Source organism: Diabrotica undecimpunctata, chromosome 8 (assembly GCF_040954645.1).
Source record: "Diabrotica undecimpunctata isolate CICGRU chromosome 8, icDiaUnde3, whole genome shotgun sequence".
Taxonomy (NCBI): domain Eukaryota; kingdom Metazoa; phylum Arthropoda; class Insecta; order Coleoptera; family Chrysomelidae; genus Diabrotica; species Diabrotica undecimpunctata.
In genome coordinates this window covers 24,002,658-24,023,073 of record NC_092810.1, presented here as the reverse complement: position 1 = coordinate 24,023,073, position 20,416 = coordinate 24,002,658, and the positions used below count along the sequence as shown (strand labels likewise).

At 34.9% G+C, this 20,416-nt stretch overlaps 1 protein-coding gene across 3 annotated transcripts in view; it reads left to right on the top strand.

Moving 5' to 3' along the window:
* LOC140447289 (long-chain-fatty-acid--CoA ligase 6) overlaps nt 1-20,416 on the top strand; it is a 148,358-nt gene that overhangs the window by 6,725 nt on the left and 121,217 nt on the right. Inside the window, exon 1 of one of the 3 annotated variants that reach the window (XM_072539869.1) lies at nt 2,748-2,910. The exons of 1 other annotated variant lie outside the window; for it this stretch is intronic. Coding sequence is in view for 1 of the 2 variants with exons in the window: in XM_072539867.1 (XP_072395968.1) it covers nt 17,763-17,796 (34 nt within the window). In the remaining variant the exon portion in view is untranslated. Of the gene's footprint in view, nt 1-2,747; nt 2,911-17,587; nt 17,797-20,416 lie in introns of those variants that run through there. One more of the 3 variants, XM_072539867.1, reaches the window with a different exon arrangement.

Genomic DNA, 20,416 nt, shown 5'->3' with positions numbered 1-20,416 from the left:
CTCGAAAAATGTAAGAACTCCGTTACACAACCTTGTAACAAAAGTACCAGCTGTGCGGTCCAGAGATGTAAGAAACTAAACTTTATCATTTTTTTTTTTAATTTTCTTATTTCTGAGGATATAATACAAGAAATACGTAAATGGACAAATAATAAATTACGTGCAATTCGTGAAAACTATAAAAGAATGAATATACCAGAACTAAATGAAATTGATGAAATAGAACTAAAAGCCTTTTTGGGATTGCTTTTAAACTCATCAGCTTTCAAATCCAATGACGAAGATATAAATTCTATATTTCTATAGAGATATATTCAGATGTGTTATGTCAAAAGAAAGATTTGCAATATTTCTAAAATGTTTACGTTTTGATAACCCTCTAGATAGAGAAGAAAGAAAAAAGATAGATCCAACAGCAGCCATTAGTAACATATTTAATATATTCATATCAAATTGTCAAAAACTGTATTCCGTAGGCACATGTGTTTGTATTGATGAAATGTTGGTCGGCTTTAGGGGAAGGTGTAGGTTTAAAATGTATATGCCTAATAAGCCTGTGAAATATGGCATTAAAATAATGTGCCTGACTGATGCACGAACAAGTTACTTATACAATGCCTATATATATGGAGGCAAGGACACTGACGGAACTGGATTATCTGAGAAAGAAAAGAAGATGAATAAACCAACTCAATCAGTTCTTCGGCTTGCTAAACCTATTTATGGAACTAACTGTAATATCACAGCTGATAATTGGTTTAGTTCTATAGAATTAGTAAAGCAGTTAGAAGTAAAGACGTTAACGTCTGTGGGAACCATCAAGAAAAATAAACGGGAAATCCCTCCGGAATTCCAGCCACACCGATGTAGGCAAGTAAATTCAACTACTTACGGATTTACGAAAAGTTTATCCCTAATTTCCCATGTGCCAAAAAAATCGAGGGCTGTTTTACTTATTTCTTCTATGCACCATTCAATAGGCACGGATCAGATTACTGGAAAACCAGAAATTATAGCTCATTATAATTGTACGAAAGGAGGTGTGCCAAATATTCTGTAAAACGTCGTTCTCGCCGATGGCCTCTTACTATTTTTTACCGCATCATTGATATAGCTGCTGTTAATTCGCATGTTGTGTACCAATAACTACAAGAAGATAATATGGAAAGGCTAAACTACACAAAGGAGTTGGCGAAACAATTAGTTTTACCTCATCTACAAAGAAGACTCGAAAATCCCAGAATCCCGAGAGAATTATTATGTGGTATTGAACGAATACTAGCACAAAAACGCCAAAAAGAAGCATATTTTGAAGAAAGGCTTGAGAAAAAGAAGACGTGTTACTTACGCCCAAGTGCATTAAAGCGAAAGACTTTTTATGTGTGCTTTTCTTGTGGAAAACCAGTATGCTTACAGTGTACAAAGAAAAATTGCGGACCTTGCGCCCAAAATGACTAGTTATTTTATTGTAATTTTTGGTTATTGTCAGAATTTTGTATTTTAGTTTCTCAATAAATTTAAATCATTAGTCTGTTTCTTTTAATATTATTTTACCATTTGTTAGTCGCAAGTAATAAATTTTTCTTGTAATTTAGTTTATAAACGATTTTGTAGTAAAGTCCACCATTTTTTTAAATATTATGCATGCATTCATAATATTCTTGAAAAAGTAAAGTTTATTTTACTTGTAGCAGTATATTATGCTACAGCAATGTGAAGAATCATTCCGTAGTTGATATAAAAAACAAATACAGTGATATAAGATAAATTCATATTAAAAACAAAGGAGAATAGGCAACGGTATGACATACCGCATGTCAGAGTCTACGTCCTGAAACATCCACGTCAGTAGTTAAGGGTTAAATTTGAGCAACACACTGTATATTTAAGCAAAAATATATCATCGGGTTGTTTTGCTGTCAAATCAGTTGCACACCACTTAGATTTCAAGATTGCAAAAAGTGTTTAAGTGGCCTTGGTTGAATTTAATTTGAGATCCGATATTGCCTTTTGGTGTAGCTGTTTTCTTCATTATTTCAGCAGACTTTTATGCTACAAAAGAGAGTACTTAGATATTTATGCATAAATATGTTGTAACGTAATATTTTGCCTACCACATAGGGTATTACTATGGGGGGTTGAAAATTGGGGAAAGAAATTATTGGGGCAGGAGATGGGGCAAGCAAAATAAACGAAACTGTGCGAACGGCACTCAGGGTTTGTTTGGAGAGCTGGGTCGTGGATAAGTTGAATGGCAATAGGGTTGGATTGGGGCAACTACAAAAATGAAACAAAGGGGTACTGACATAAATCTCCTGTCAAATTTCTCTCTCTGTTAAAAATATTAAGAAAAATAAAAATAAAATATTTAAATAAGCACTACACTTTTCCAAACATCATTTATTTAGTTTTCTGTGATATGCTCTGTGGTAAAGGTATTTTTCTACAATTTCGATTTGCATGTCTTTTTTAGTTGTATATAAATTTTGTAAACAGTGCAATTAGTTCACTATAGTAATTTTCTGTTTATCGATAAAATGAGTTTAAATTATTCATAAATTTCTGCATTAGCATAATAATCGTTACCCCAATGAATACGTAATATAAAAAAAATGTTAGAAATGAGACCGCAGTTTTAGAATTTTCGCAAAGATAATGTATAATGCGACCTATAGTGTTTGGTGAACCACGCAATTATCAATATATTTCCGTCGTTATTTACTCCTAATCTAGTACAATTGTATGTTTGGATCGTATGTTTATTTCATAATAACCTTTGAAACAATAGCGATAACTAAAAACAAAGATTAACAGTGAAAAAACTATATTTATTGTAGATTTATTATAGGTTCACGGTGTGTTTGTGTTTTTGTTGATAAAAGCGTGCTGCGAAGATATAAGCCATCATTGGTAAGTCTTAACTAAGTTGTTCTATCTTTATTAATTGAAAAGTGGGCTTAAATAAATAGCTTAGCGCAAAAACTAATTAATTTAATCACTTATTAATAAAAATCTTTGTAATTTGACAAAACTGGTTATTTGTAAACGTCTTATCTTGTTTTGTTTTTTTTTTCTTCCACCCTACGAGCAATTCAGCTTGCTTATTACCGGATTGACACCATTATGGAAACTTGTAGTGTAACTCCATCTTTAACACAGTCGGCCGATACTTCTTAACTTAACCAATGTGGTCTACTTCATTCTACTTATGTGATTATACTATTCTTTTTTCTGTTTAGTATCCACTCGTTTATACTCTGTATGTTACATTTTCGTCTGTTTTCACACTTATTTGGGTTCTGGAACAGTTGAAAACGGTCTCTAATATTCATGGTACCAGTATATCCCGAAAAAGGATATGATTGTATAGCATATCATACATTGCATAATTATGAAGGACAAGTAATATGAATATGAACTATCAAAATTTAATCAAAACTATTTATTTATTAATGTGAACATCCATAAAACAATTCCTGTTATGCACTAAACATAGTCTAATATTACACTTGTTAAAAAATATAGCAGTTAGTCCCTTCTTGCAATTTCTGCACCTGCCCGTTGCACCGTATACTGGAAAATGATCCAGATAATCAAATCTGATATCATCTTTGGGTCTAGGCTTTACCAAGTTTTTAATTTTTTTGGAAAGTAGTGGTAGCTGCTCATTGCTGGCACGTCCTCTTTTTATTTTATCAGCCTGCAGTAGACTTTTCGCAAGTCTAATTCTAAATTGTTTCAAAGGAATGACTATTTTTTTATCTACTTGTAGAATGCTTGCATTCTACAAGTAATTAAAAAATAAATAATAATTAGGTAATTAAAGGTAATTAAAAAATATATTCATGAAGCGGCAAATGAAGCACTGGGAAAAGTTGAAAATCGGAAAAAAGGAAAACCTGAATGGTTGTCAACGGAACTAGAAGAGAAAGTTCTCAAGAAAAAACAAGCATATCACATATGGCTTCAATCCAAAGATCCTCAAGACAGAGAAATATACGCTAAATGGAATAGAGAAGTTAAAAAAGACGTGGATAAGGCGAAAAATATAAACTGGGAGGCTAAGTGTGATGAACTGGACAGATTTATGGGTGGAAGAAAGCTGCTGAAAGAGGATAGAGTAGAGTACAGATGGGAAAAGATAAGGGAATTAATAGACAACAGAGACGAAAGACAGGAAATCCCTATAATAACATTATCTGAATTGACGGAAACCTTAAAAGAGGTTAAAAACGGAAAAGCCGCAGGGCCTGGAGACATTCCCATAGAGCTGGTTAAATATGGGCCGACTGCACTTTTAGAATTAATAGTAGACCTTTTCAATAAATGTATGTGTGGAGACCAGGAAATTCCTAAAGATTGGAATAAATCTTATATAAGCTCCATATATAAGAGAGGGAATAAAAGAGACTGTTCCAATTATAGAGGTATTAGTGTGACGAGCTCTGTGGGCCGGTTGTACGGCAGAATATTAAAGAAGAGGGTTGAAAGACAGATACAAGATATTGAAGAACAAAGCGGCTTTCGTACCGGGAGATCCTGCCTTGATAATATATTTATCCTACGACAAATAATTGAAAAGCGTGTCGAAAGAAGTAGAGAGACCCATTTGGTATTTATAGACCTTGAGAAAGCATATGATAGTGTCCCGTTAAAGAAAATGTTTGAGGTCCTCCAAAGGTCCGGATTGGATTCGACGTATATCCGAGCGATATATAAATTGTACGAAAATGCAGTTAGTTGTGTAAAAATTGGAACCAGAACCTCAAATGAATTTAAAGTTACTAAAGGCCTAAAGCAAGGATGCTGTTTGTCACCGACACTCTTTAAAATATACGTCCAAGAAGCATTGAGGAATTGGAGAAATAAATGTAGATTTATGGGCATCAAAGTGGGACAAGAAACTCTGTATACATTGTTGTTTGCAGATGATCAGGTGGTGGTTGCAACCGATGAGGAAGATATAAATTATATGAATCGAAAATTATTTGAGGAATATGTTAAATGGGGGCTTACTGTAAACATAAGCAAAACAGAATATTTAAAAATTGGAGGAAATACCACAGATCTGAGGTTTGAAAACGCAGTCATAAAAGGCTGCAACCAGTATAAATATCTAGGAAGCATCATATCAGCAGATGGCAGAGTTAAGATAGATGTACAAAACCGAATAACCCAAGGGAAAAAATGCATCCGAATACTGAATTCATTACTGTGGTCTAATAAAATAAAGATGCATACCAAACTTCGCGTATACAGAGCAATTGTAGAACCAATTATCACATATGGTGCCGAATGTTGGACGATGACAAAGAATGAACGAGATAAAGTAGACGTTGTGGAAATGGATTATCTTAGAAGGTCATGTCGAGTATCGAGAATGGAAAGAATCAGGAATGAGGAAATACGAAACCGTACAGGAATTAGAGATACTCTTTCAGATAGAATACAAGGAAGGCAATTACAATGGTATGGTCACGTGATGAGAATGGAGGAGGAGCGGTGGCCAAAGAAAGCCTTAATGTATGTTCCGCCAGAAAGAAGGAAAAGGGGAAGACCACCAAATTCCTGGAGAAGAGAAATTACAAAAACAATGCAATCTAGAGGCTTAGAAGAGGGAGATTGGAGAGATAGGAAAAGATGGAGGCTGAAATGCGGGAAGCGGCAATCGCCGTAGGACCCCCGTTATATGATGATGATGAGAATGCTTGCATCACCTTTATATAGTAGCCAAGAATTATTAATGAATATATCTATAATTTGAGAAAAAAATGCCCATATACCATCTATGTATTTTGAAGCGTATTCTATATAGAACAATCAACTGTGGGCATGGAATGTGGATCTTCCTGTTTTCCATTTTTGGGAATCTTTGTATGGTTGCCATTGGAATGGAGGCTACATAAGAACTACATAATTTTACCTGGATTTGGCTTAATTTCTCATATTGTAAGACAAGAAAGAAGAAAAAAAAAAGAAGCTTTTGGAACCTTAGGAATAATTTATGCTATAGTAGCAATTGGATTACTTGGATTTATTGTATGAGCCCACCATATATTTACTGTCGGAATAGATGTAGACACACGGGCATATTTTACCTCTGCAGTATTTAGATAATTAGCAGCATTCCATGGAACTTCAATCACCTATAGGGCAGTAACTTTATGATCATTAGGATTTATTTTTTTATTTACTGTTGGGGGTTTAACCGGAGTAGTATTAGCTAATTCATCAATTGATATTGTCTTACATGACACTTATCGTACCACTTTGCAACGACAATGCGACTATTATTGTCTACCCTTTGCTCAAAAGAACCTCTCCCATCTTTTTTCATTTTCTTATCAGGTTCAAGTGGGCAACCCCGTAGTCTGTCTTTCCTAACAGTTCCCAAAGAAAGTATTCCATATTCACTTTGAAGGTATGTAATAAGTTCTAAACAGAGTGTTAAAACATATTTTGCCCCAAATCCCATGTTATTTTCCTCATCTGTAAAACGATGGTTTCTAAAGGTATCGTTTTCTCCATAGGGAAAGAAATCATACACTATCCCCGATACGCCACAATGAACATTTTAAAACCTCATTTTTTTTGGTTTGTTCTTCACATATTGTCCTCTCGAGCCTGCCTTTTTCCCCTTGTATGGGACCATCATTTCATCCACTGAACATCTAGATTCGGATTGAATTGTGAGACAGTTTCTTCGTACATGATTTAAAATAGGCCTTATTTTGAAATATCTACCTAAAAACAACCCTAAATATCTAGGCGTCACACTTGATAGAACATTAACATTCAAAGTCATATTACAAACGCAGCTGGTAAACTGAGAACAAGAGATAATATATTAACAAAACTTACTGGAACAACTTGGGGTGCTTCTGCAGATACACTTAGGACCTCTGCGATAATGTTCTTGCTTTTGGAACGATAAAATCAACCCCAGTGAGATGACTGCCTATTTTGAGTAATATTTTTCGAACAAATCTACGCCGTACAGGAGCATTAGCGAGAGAGTACCAGAAAATCTTAGCCAATGTACAATTATTAATCCACCAAGATATATCACATATTGAAAAAGAGTACCAGCGACTGAGGTCTAGAAGCCCTCCAATTACAACTACCCGAAAAATTGGCAACACTTATGATATACATTGGCAATGGTCAACAAGATAGGTGCCAACAATGGAATCAGACTATATTCAGATATCCAACCGAACTTAGGGTTTCATGGTTTCATCCCCTGGCCCATCTGGGCGAGACTTAATCGCATACGTACAGGACACAATAAATATGCTGACTCTCTGTTCAAATGGGGCCGTACACAGTGCGATTACGGTTCACCCAGACACACCATAAACCACTGTTTCAATATTGGCACGATTGCCTAAATCGTGCATACCGTGGAAACCTCTAGGACTTTGTAGAATGTTCCCCAGAAGCAATTGAATATCTGTGTAAATTTGACATTAATATTAAGTTTAATTTTATTTTAATCTTTGTATATGTACTGTTAAAATCCATTAGCTAAATAATTAAAATAACGCCATAACATATTGTTTAAGTGCTGAATGGGGTTTTCTACATCATCATAAATTATTTTTATCGGATGTTTTTTCATTGTTTAGAAAGTTACTAGACTCATGGATGTGTCACCTGTTTTAATAATTCATATAAACGGTATCAGAGCCAGACTTAGCAGTCGGTTAAAAAGGAACTTACTATGTATATGTATTCAAAACAACGTGTCTTAATTGAAATCACTGCTTCGATGGATTATTATTAGCTGAGAATAAATTAAAAATGTATTTTATGCATGATTAAGGCTAAATAAATGGGTTTATATCAGTACTAAAATGTTCAACATACAAATTGTTAACAATCTCTGACATTTGACAGTTAATATGCCAACAAAAAATATGTATGAAATACCATCCATCCTATGGTTCTACAGCCCAGTTCGAGCCCAGACCTCCCTCAGCAAACCTTCTTCATTCATTATGGTCTGTTATGGTCGAGGGTAGATGGATCTAAATGGTAGAGTCTTAATGCAGACCTAGGAGGAGAAATAGTCATGGACCGAATGGAAAACCCTCCTTGAAGTATCTGTATCTGTAGAGTAGGAAGGGCGAGTTAAGTTCCAGAGCACTTAGGCCACAATTGACCCATTGTGCATCCTCCCAGGGAGCTATAGCCCTTAGTTCATGGTCCATCCTGCCATTTCTAGGAAGGTGGACAAGTCACCATGAGACATATCCCTTATGTGGGCAGGTGTGGGCCAGGACTCGTCGAACGCGTACTCTCGTATTAACGATAACTCCGGGCATTCACATAGGACATGCTCTACAGTTTCGTCTTCTCGTTCACACTTCCTACATAGAGGTGTGTCTACTAGCCCCAGTGTGTGGAGGTGTTTACACCTTCACACACTTAGTTGACAATGACCAGTTAAAAAACCAACTGTCAAGTGTAGGTTTTTCCTGGTCATTCCCAAGTACTTCTTTGATGTTGACTTCTCAAGGTTACTTAGTGTTACCCTGGCAAGTCTACATCTTTGCCCTTCTTCCCATCTTTTTACGGTTTGAGTATGGGAGTGACATTTGACAATTTCCGTGATTGTTGTAGTTGACCAATCAAAAAGATTCCCAGGTCCCAAGAGTCTTAGACCTGCCGCCTTCCTAGCCAATTGGTTAGCAATGCAGTTGTCTTTATTCGTATCGTGTCCTTTAACCCACCTCATTATGATGGTATTACCATCCGAAGCTTGCGTTAGTGACTCGTGACACTCCATTACTAACCCTGATGTGACACGTGGTATATTCAAGGTTAGTAGCGCTTGTCTGCTATCTGTGCAGATTATTATAGTTTTCCCTGCTATAACTTTTGGGTTATTTCTTTTGCGGTTTTGGAGATACCAGTCAGTTCTGCCTAAATTACGCTGGCATTTTTGCCCATACCCCACTTTATTCTTAAGTTCAGTGATCTGGAGTATATCCCGCATCCTGAGTCTTCTTCCATTTTGGAGCCATCGGTGTATATGCAATAGACATTTGCCACGATTGTCTCTCTATACTGTCTTGTTTCGATTTTGTAGGGTTTGTCAAAGACAAACTTTGGTTCAATTGAGTCGCAGCCTGCCTGTAGCAGGGGTAACGCATACAGCTCTCGCCGCCAGAAACGAGTTCTCATTTGTCCCATTCCTACATTAAGGTTTGCACCAGCTGAGCGCAGTCGCATTATTGTCACCAGCGCAACCTCTTTGACATATATGCAGCAGTGGGCGTTGTTTTCATGGCACCTGTTATATTTATGCAAGCCATCCACAGAATATGGTTTAGTTTGTTAATCGCTGTTGCCTGTAGCACTTTTAGTACCCAAGCAATAGTTCCGTAAGTTAGCGCCTATAAGAATATTTCATTGGAAACTACCAGGAAGAATAAAAATAAATAGAACATGCAGATCATGAAAAACGAACATCAGAATAGCGCTGAATGGCTGAAATCTACGAAAGAAGACGATGCTTTGGATAGAGACTTGGCAAAGAATGAAAATCTGGCTCTACTTTTACCTTGATCAGATTACGCTTCTTAATTTTTGTAAAACTGTGATGTTACAAATACTTACAGTCCAGTAGATATGTACTTAAAACTGATAAAACAAGGAGTAAAAAAATCAACGTCATTCGCCAAAATGTAAATAATATTGGTCCACTATCAGTGTTTTAAGATTAGAGGTTATTGCCAGCAAATCGTTTCGGGATTGCGAAAGGTAGACGAAGCAAATACTACAGCAAACATGAATTATAAATATAAACAATAAGGATTGTTTACATTTAAGATATACGATTAACGAATTTACTGTTAAAGACATATTTGTTTGTTAAGAGTTTTGCGTTGTTAAAAAACATAGATGTTAACATGTTCATGACAGTTGAGTTACTTGACACGTTTTATTGGATACTCAAAAATACTCTAAATCTAGTAACTCTATGCATAGGTATGCTCTAAAAGTTTTGCCTAACGGAAAAAAAATTGTCTGTATTTATAAATATTTGTACATCAGGAATTAATATTAAACTCAACAGTCTTCCGGGTTGAACCGCGTCGATTATCATTGCGCCGAGCTTTCGACAACCTCTTCGATGTCTTCTTCAGGGCAGTCTCACGAGCCCCCAGACACTACTACACTGATCACTAAACAATGCATTACTGGTACTGGGAATGGAGGACGGTTTATTTATACCGTCGATGGTGAAGTGGTTTGGGTGAAGATTGGTGTGAGGGTTAGCGTGGGGATTCACGCGGGGGCTGGTGCGACATTTCTGACAGTAGGATTTTGATTGACGGGTGGAGCGGACGATATTTTCTTTATGAAAGGTCTCCAAGTCAAAGGTAACCATATGACGTTATCTCTTATATTGAGACAACTTGACGTTTTTTCAATTACTATGGCTTCTCAAATAATTCTTGGTTTATAGAAGCAAATGGGGGCTATGGTTCTGGAGTTTTCAAAATCAATTATGTCATCAAATCATTTCAACAGAAATGGAATATTCATAAATCCTATTTTAGATTCTACGATTTGTTTGGCCTATATAGGATCGGGCAGTCTGCATAAGAAATTTCATAAACTTCGTGTTGTTCATTTGGAATGTTGTCTATGATTGATTAAACAAGAGATAACAGTTTTAGTTGGGGGGTAAATATTGCCTTTATTTCTCTTGATTTATACTCCAGTCGTCAGAGACGACAATGCCACTTCCCCATCTTTTTTGGGGTCCCAAAATGAATATTCTCTGCAAAATTCAGCTTGTTCGTATAATTTTTAGGGTTCAACTCTCTGACGACTGGACTATTAAGAATTTTGTCGATTTTGTCAGAGACACCTTTAATGTAAGGAAGAAAAGCTTTCGTATGATGAAGGTCTGAGTCTTTGGATTGAGATTGAGTGGGAGATTGATGTCTGTGGATGCTCCTATTGATGTGATTTTCGCGGTAGCCATTTTGGATGAGGGCTTGTTTTAAACAAGAAAGCTCAGCGGATCTACTTGCATCATCGGAAAGGCTTATTGATCTGGAGACAAGCGTATTAATGACTGAATTAATTTGTCAATGGGGATAATGAGAGTTGGCATGCAAGTAACGATTGGTATAGGTGGGTTTTCGATTAACAGAGTGATGAAAACCTTGGGATTGGTTTTTCTTTATGATAAGGTCGAGAAGCGGTAGAGATTAATCAGTTTCCACCTCCATCGTGAACTAGATACTTAGTTGAATACCATTAAGATGGGGTTGAAAAGACACCAAAGCATCCCTGCCATGGGGATAAATAACGAATGTATCGTCAAAATATCGTAGCCAATATGTAGGTTTGAGCATTGATGTGAATAGTGCTCGGGTCTCGAAGCACTATTTGTCTGTAGAATTAATTTTGGAAGATGAAATAAGTGTTGGACATACAATGTTTACTGAGAGATAAGTGGTCTTGCTGGATACTTCATTTAGTTTTCAGAATGTTTAAAGTTTCGTCTATAGGAATGTTTGTAAAGAGTGAAACGATATTGAAACTTACTAGAATGTCTGATGGTGAGAGAGGGTATTGTTTAAGAAGTTCAATGAAATAAAAAGAATTTTTGACGAAGGATGAAACATTTTCGGCGAGAGGTTGAAGAGTTTTGGCCAAGTACTTGGCTAATGGTTGTGTAGGGCAGTTGTATGCACTGACAATGGGACGTAGAGGAATATGGAATACGCAGGAATACGCAAAGATCCCTAGTTCGCAAATATTTAATAGAAAATAAACTTTCAATTGCTCGAAAATAATTCCTATTAAAATAAACGATTCTTCATCGCCATCTACTTTTTGTTAGGATAAATCATTTTCCTTTCTGTAGATCTATTTCGCACACTCCCATACAGGTACAATTTCCAACACTCCGGATTGGCTACAGAAGAATTATCAACAAAAAACGAACATTAAATCATAGTTGTACTGAAATTAGAAGTAACTGTTTCTTTATATTGTTCTGAAGTTATTTTCTTGTGGCATCTTATGCAAATTTACTATTTTAATTAGAAATAAGCCTGAATATTAGTTAGAAATTAAATTTATTTGACGTTTCGATTTCAGCTTCGGAATATTTTGATAACGATTTCCGAAATGGAAGTCCAAACGTAAAATACATTTAATTTCTAACTCATATTGTGGCTTATTCCCCATTAAAATAGTATATTTATTACAAGATCACGTTGTAACTGATATTTCCTCCCTGTATACAATTTGCTTATAACATCAGCTCCAAACAAAATCTCAATTGGTGCTGTCTGTCCGAAATCGCTGAGCAAAGATCCCTAGTTCGCAAATAAATAATAGAAAATAACTCTTAATTAAAATTATTAAAATTATTAAAATTATTAAAATTATTAAAATTATTAAAATTATTAAAATTATTAAAATTATTAAAATTATTAAAATTATTAAAATTATTAAAATTATTAAAATTATTAAAATTATTAAAATTATTAAAATTATTAAAATTAAAATTATTATAGCCCTGCAAATTTCTGGTATCACCTTTCCCAATAGTTGTGGAGATATTTTACAGCTGAACATCAGATCCTCAAATGACCTTCCAGTGGCCAGAAAGCGTAAAGTTTCTACAATGCGTTGTTCGGTACTGACACATTTACGCATGACGGTATCTTTTTTGAAAATGAGTAGAACAACTTTTTCCAGCGAAAAAGTGGTTGTCCATTTTGAGGTAGTTTTTGTAATCATCCTCATCAATGACATTGTGCAATTTCGTGTCACAATAGTTCACACGATCAACAAATAATTTTTTCATCCAACATTTTTTCTCCTTTTTTTCAAATGATAAGGATAATAAGTACAATGCTGCCATTTTCCTCCTCCTAATTATATTTTGCGTAGTTTTTACTCGATATATTTTTTGGTTAAGCAATGTACACCGTCGTGACAACAAACTAGAACTGAAGTTGGACTGCTAGTTGGATAGCAAGTCGGAGCGTGAGTGGAGACGAATATCCAGCTACACCTACTAAGTGGAACCGCAAGTCGGAACGTGAATGCCCAGCTTTAATGATCTACTTTCTTGTCTTTATCATTTCAGTCAATACCAATACTTTTTACATACATTAATATTGAAATGTAAAAAGTATTATTAATTTGTTTATATACAAATAAATAAAATTTTGCTATGATTGACTGGATTGATGGATAACTAGTTTTTGCAAAATAAATATCATTATACAACGAAATGATAACATGACTAGATTTAATAAAAACTATGCCTTATCTGCATTGTTTCCGTTTACTAAAAATAAACTTGTTGAATATATTTAAATATATAAATATTTATATTAAGTTTAATTGTAAAAGAATAATAAGTATTAACCACCTATCATAAGATAAACAATATTTATAGTTTCTTAAGAATGGAACATCCTTCTGTTTCTCTTGACGATACTGTTCAAAAGACTAGTAATATGACAGGTGTAAGCCAATCAACGATATATAAAACTACGAAGTGAATTAAAAAATGAAGTTGTTAAACCTCCTAACAAAAATCATGATCATCACGCTCGACAACCGTTGTGGATCTTGGCCTGCTCACAAAGAAGTCGCCACTCCTGTCGATTCCCGGCAACTTCCCTCCATCTTCTGACCCTTAGAATCTGTAGGTCTTCTTCCACATCATCAATCCATCTCCTTCGTGGTCTTCCTCTGATTCTTGTGCCCTCTGATTTTGAAAATGTTAATCTCTTCGTGTATTCGTGATCTGACATCCTAGCAATGTCTCCAGCCCATCTAAGTCTCTGCACTTTAACGAATTTCACAATATCTGGATCGGTATATAACTGATATAGTTCAAAATTGTATCTTCGACGCCATAGCCCATTTTCATTTATGGTCCCAAAATCTTTCTAAGAATTTTTCTCTCAAAAATACCAAGAAATCTTTCATCATTTTGAGATAAGGTCCACGTTTCAGCCTCATATATCAAAACCGGTCTTATTAAGGTCTTAACATATATATTGAGCTTTACTGCACGTTTTATATTTTTATTTTTTAAATGTTTCTGGAGACCGTGAACAGTTCTGTTTGCTATTGCTATGCGTCTTTTTATTTCGTCGCTTGTCGTGTTTGTTGCGTTTACTAGCGATCCAAGATATGTAAATTTTTTTGACTTGCTCAAAGATTTGGTTGTTAATTTGAATTCTCTGTTGGATATTTCGGGGATTTTTAGAAACCAACATATATTTGGCTTTCTTCTTGTTTACCACAAGTCCTAATTCACTTGCCGCGTCCGCAACCCTTGTAAACTCATACATCTGTCCACTATAACTATATCGTCAGCGAATGAGAGAATTTCTGTCGATCTATTAAAAATAGTTCCATTCATTCTAATATTTAATTGTCTGATTGCCTTTTCCAAGGCAATATTAAAGAGGAGACAAGCCAGCGCGTCCCCCTGTCTTAGTCCATTCTTAATGTCAAAGAACTTGGAGTTTTCTCCTTCAATTCTAACGCATGAGCTTACGTTTTGCATTATTAGTTGGGTCAAGTTAACTAGCTTAGGTGGGATCCCAAAGTCTATGATTGCATCATAATAATGCAGATCTTTTCACACTGTCATATGCTGCTTTGAAGACGACGAAGAGATGGTGTGTATCTATGTTATATACTAGTGACTTTTCTAGAATCTGCCTATGTGCTTGTATTTGGTATGTAGTTGACTTTCCAGCAGTACTTCCGCATTGATATTGACCAACAATATCCTTTGTATGTTTGTATAACAACAATTGTCTTTCAAACAATATATTTCCAAAGATTTTATACGCAGATGCTAACAGAGTAATGCCTCTATAGTTCTTAAACTCTAGTTGATCACCCTTTTTATGCAACGGACATATTATTCCCTTTAGCCACTCTTCTGGTACCAATTCATTCTGCCATATAAGTACTATTAGTTTATGGATTGTTGCTAAAAGTTGATCACCACCTTTTTTATATATTTCCGAACATATTTCATCAATTTCTGGGGCTTTATTGTCTTTGAGTTTTAGGATAGCATTTGACACTTCTTCTCTTCTTGGGTCTTCACTATGTAGTTGACTTTGTAGATTTTGTTGATTTTCTATGTTGTAACCTCCTTTAATATCGTTTATATTTAGATGTTCGCTGAAATGTTGTGCCCACCTGTTAAGAACTGAGTGTTTATCATGTAGAATTTCACCGTTAGTGTCTTTACAAATTTTTAATCGTGGTTTGTTGTATCTCATTGAGAGTGTTCTGTTTGTATTCCCTATTCTTACGTCGATGGATACGTTTTTCCTCTTTTCTAAGAGGTCTATACTCTTCTCTTTTTCTCCGTGTACAACCTGCGTCGATGGTTTTTTGATATGCTGCGTTCTTTCTATTTGTGACCATTTCGCACTCATGATTTCTGTCCGCAGTCATGATGACCAATGATTTCTTTTTTCTGACTTGGTTTTGCCCAATATTTCAATCGATTTCTGTAACACAATATCTCGTATATTTGCCCATAGTTGGTTAATGTCTTCTTTTTCTTCTAACTTTTTTGGCTTATTTACGTGTCGGGATCTTTTACTTTATTAATGCCGATTTTTTCTCTCCTTGTCTCGATCTCCTTTTTTAAATTGGATATTCCGACTTTGGGCGTTAGAGTCTCCTGCTATTATTTTGATGTCATTTTTTTGGGCACTCTCGGTCTAGTGCCACATAGAACATGTCTTTTTTATCATCCTCTTTTTCTTCCGTTGGAGCATGGATGCTAATAATGCTAATATTAATATAGTGTAATACAATCGATTACTCTATATTTGACCTTGCTGCTTACAATAAATCCGGTACCAAATTCGTGTCGGGTAGGATGTCCACTGTAGTAAATATTGCAGTTATTTTTTTCCAGGATGCCTGAGCTAGTCCACCTCATTTCCTGTAAAGCAATGATATCGGCTTTGGCTTTATTCATTTCTTGTATGAGCAGAGCCGTGGCTCCATGTTGATAAAGGCTTCTTACGTTCCACGTGCAAATTTTTAAATTATTATCCTTATTTCGTTTGCGAGTTTGTCGTAGGTTAGACAGTCCGGTTTCTTTCTTTGTAGCTCTAATAACAAAAGGTTTTTTACAGGGTTGGGTAGTTAACCTAACGCCAAACCCCCTTTTCCGAGGGCCATTTCACCCGCTCTCGTCAGTTCCCGACCCAACTTTCCACCACCCAACCAACCTTTGGGTTGCTCGGTTTACAGGGGATACCAGCGTGAAAGTGTAGGTTTGAGTAGAAGAGGCTATGTATAGTAAACTGGAATCAACTCCATGATTTCGTATTCTACCCCTTTATCCCCCTCCTAACAAAAATGCAGGATGTAAAAAAAGAGATAAAAACTTTAATTTACTGAAAAAAATTAAAAGCGGTAAAAGAAGAAAAGTTCCCGAATTTGATTAAAAAAAAAAAAGAAATACCAACACTTATCAAAGTTTTGGTGTCTCCCTAAAATAGGACAGACAAAACTAGAGGAACTATAAGAGAATTGAAGTTTAAATGGGTAAAGCATGATAGAAAAGCAACTCTTATGGATACTGAGGAAATTGTTTATTGGAGACGGAGATACTTCAGAACCACTTTTAAATTACGTGCAGGACTTAAACCAATATTTTATTTAGACCAAACTTGGTAAAATAAGGATTACACAGTAGGTAAAATATGGCAGGACACAGACGTTCAATTTTCACAACATTATCTTCAGGATTAAAGGTTCCTTGATAATACAAGGTGGTTTTTTAATGCTTTAATTTAAAAAAAAAACAGGTGATTATCATGAAGATACAAGAATATTTTCAGCAGATGATAGAACTGTTACCAAAATTTACCAAAACCAGGTTTACGAATTATCAGAGCTTCTGCATAAGTCTCTCTGAGGAGACCTAATAAGGTCGAGATAGGTATAGGCGAATGGCAGGAGCCCTGTATTGAAATTAAATCTCAAACGTTTTTCTGCTGATATAGATTCTTGTTAAAGAGGTCCATACTACTCAAAACAACTTTCGTTTGTCTGGCTGGGTCAGTATCACGAGAAATATCTTATTTTCCTGAACTAATTATAGGACGAAATATCCAAGGCAAGATAAGCAAAGGAGGAGAAGAATCTCATACCTGCGTAACTTGAGGGAATGTAACGGATGCCCATCAGTTAAAGTATTCAGAGCAGCTGAATTTAAAATCAGAATAGCTATGATGATTGCCAACGTCCGACGCGGAGATAGCACTTAAAAAAAGAAGCCTATTCGTAATAACATGCAATTTGAAGAAGAAGAAAAATGAAAATATTAACTTTACCAACATTTCTTTGAGATTCTGTATTTGCACTTAATTATACACTTGTACTTTGCGTTCAATAATATTATTGTTAATTAAATCAGGCTCATAATTATATACACCGATAAGTATTAATTATGCAAACAGTACTAATCATCTAAGATTAGTCTCCGTACTTTGGCCAACCATATTTAGTCTAGGACACCAGTTACATGTCATATTATCAAATTTGACTTGTATTTGGAAAGTTCATGGCAACTGGTGGCACTGTCTAGTGTTAATGATAAATAAATAAACTACCGACTCAGTGTGTTTCTGGCTTTACGACGAAATCAAAAAGTAAATATTACATAAAAGAATATTGTCTTGTCAGCGAATGCTGTTCGTTTCGTTGCGGTTAAAATGGATGTGTTTACTTTCGTCTGGCAATATGTAGGTGAGTTCAATAATTTTTTTTTATTGGGAATAACCCGCATCAACCATACATAGAAGGTTATTAGCGGTGGTACAATATAGACTATTATATTATAATGATTAATATAAAATATAAACTATAAAGTTTTTACAATGTTGTTTATAATTTATAATTTTTATTGAAGTATCACTTATATTTGATTATACAATTTCGTTTTCTTTAAAAACCTAATGATTTTGTTAAATCCGCACTGTCTAAAGCGCACTTTATATCACTTGGTAGTCCAGTAGCTTATCTTTCCATTTGATATAATGGACAGTCTATAACAATGTGGTCTACAGTTATATTGGTGTCACAGGCGTAGCATATTCTAGGAGGTTCCTTCCTTAGTAAGTGTTCGTGCATCAGTCTGGTATGTCATATTCGGATACGATGTAGTACAACCTGGTCCCTTCGGTTTACTAAATTTGGTGTTTTCGCCGATAGATCTGGGTTTGCTTGCCGCAATTTATTATATGGTAAGAGTTGCCATCTTCGTAACCATAAGTTTTTTGTGTACTCATTGATGCATTTTTTGATATCTGAGTGAGGAATTTGGTTAGTTCTATCATCGGATCTCTCCGATGATAGAACTGAGATCTCCGATTTTACAAGCTTCTTTGGCCATTTGATTAGCTATCTCATTTCCTGGTATCCCCACATGAGATGGTATCCATACAATGCAGTAAAACCTCCGTTAATCGAAATAATTGGGGTGGGGGGGGGGGGGATAGGCCGTTTCGGATAACAATAATTTCGGTTAAAAATAAAATTGTTTTTTATAGTATTCTTTTTTAAAGAAATCTTCTATTTTCTTTTGCGTTTATGTTTGACAACGATGTTTTGCAGCTATATCTCTCCATCGTTTATTTGCAGAACGTCATAAGTTTGCCTCAACGATTGTTCGACGAAACGTAAAGCAATCTGACAAGGACAAAACTTTATGCAATGACCAATTTTATGCAAAAATTAAGAACCTAGTCGCGTCCCTAACTAATTAGGCCTACTGTATAAAATTCTTACCTCTAAGGCAATGAAAATCATTCGGCGGTCTCGTGCTGTCTGTTGGATCGTCATCTTCGTCGTCTGATACGCTCAGGTTGTCTGGACGAAGAACCATATCAATAATGTCCTGGTCGATGAATTCACTTTCTGAGTCATCGGCTGCTAACTACTCACGTATCACTTCTTGGTTATTTTCAGATCCCGGCCAAATTTTTATTATAAATGTTTAATTTTTTCTGTCGTTTCTTTACCATTTTCTTCTGCAGGATCGTCAATCAAAATCCCATCAAAAAGTTTGTTCCAGCATTTGAAGATTTGATCTTGACCCATGACTCAGCACACCAATGTTTAACAATGAAACATGTTTCATTGTTAAAGATTTGAGAATCAACACTTTTGGATTCATTTGTGTTCTGTAATAACAGATCTCTTAAGAATGTTCCTCTATAATGTCTGTTGAATGTCTCTATTACTCCCTGGTCTAACGGCTGAATTAAGCTCGTGACATTCGGTGGCAAAAATCTGACAATTGTCACCATTTTGTAGATTTTGTCAACAAGCAACAATGCTTTGATGGGAACGTTTTTTGATTTTAAAAAGGATTTTACACTTGGGACAAATTCATGTTAGAACCATTCTGAAAATAAAGTGGTCGACATCCATGAGCTTTTTTGGCCTCTATAAAAAGCCGGAAGTGCTTTTTTGGAAATATCTTTTAGAGCTCTTGGTTTTTTTGATTTTCAAACACACATAGGCATCAATCGGTGAGTGAAATTAATGGAACTGTTTACGTTTTGCGATAAAAATTTACTTTTTATTGACGAAATTATTGAAACTCTGCCGTTTCGGTTAAACGAGGTTTCGGTTAAAAAGGTTTCGGTTAAGGGAGGTTTTACTGTATGTAGTTGTTTATGATTATTTGATGATTATGAACAGCAGAGTTCAATAATAATACCTAAAAAATAATTTAAATTGGTTTTGGAAAGTTTAATATTAAATTTAAATTTTTTTAAATGTATAACTAAACACAATATGCTTGGTTACACTGAACTTAACACGGTCTATGAGATACGGTTTTTCAATTTTTTTTTTAAGTTATATACGCGTTATATACTTCTATACGCGCGCTCCACGTTGGAAATTTGTATGGGAGTGAATCTGTGAAACCATTACATATGTAAAATAATGAGTAAGAAAAAAACAGAAGATATATTTTCTCTCTCTTCCTCTCTAATATAAAAATGTTCCTTTTGTATAATAATTTAATATTATATATATATATATATATATATATATATATATATATATATTATATAAAGATATATATACATATAATATTATACATATAATAAAATATTTATTAATATTATTATTTATGTGATATGTTTTGTATTATTTATTAAATGTTCATAATTATATTAGTCTTTTGTATTTCAAAATAATAATCTTAATAAATCACTGTATGATCCAGAACTGTCAATTTTGAAATATTTCTATGTTGTGTCCTTGGTAGTATAGTAGTCAGTATCCCTGCCTGTCATGCGGGAGACCGGGGTTCGATTCGCAGTCGGGGAGGACTTTTTTATTAATATTGTTA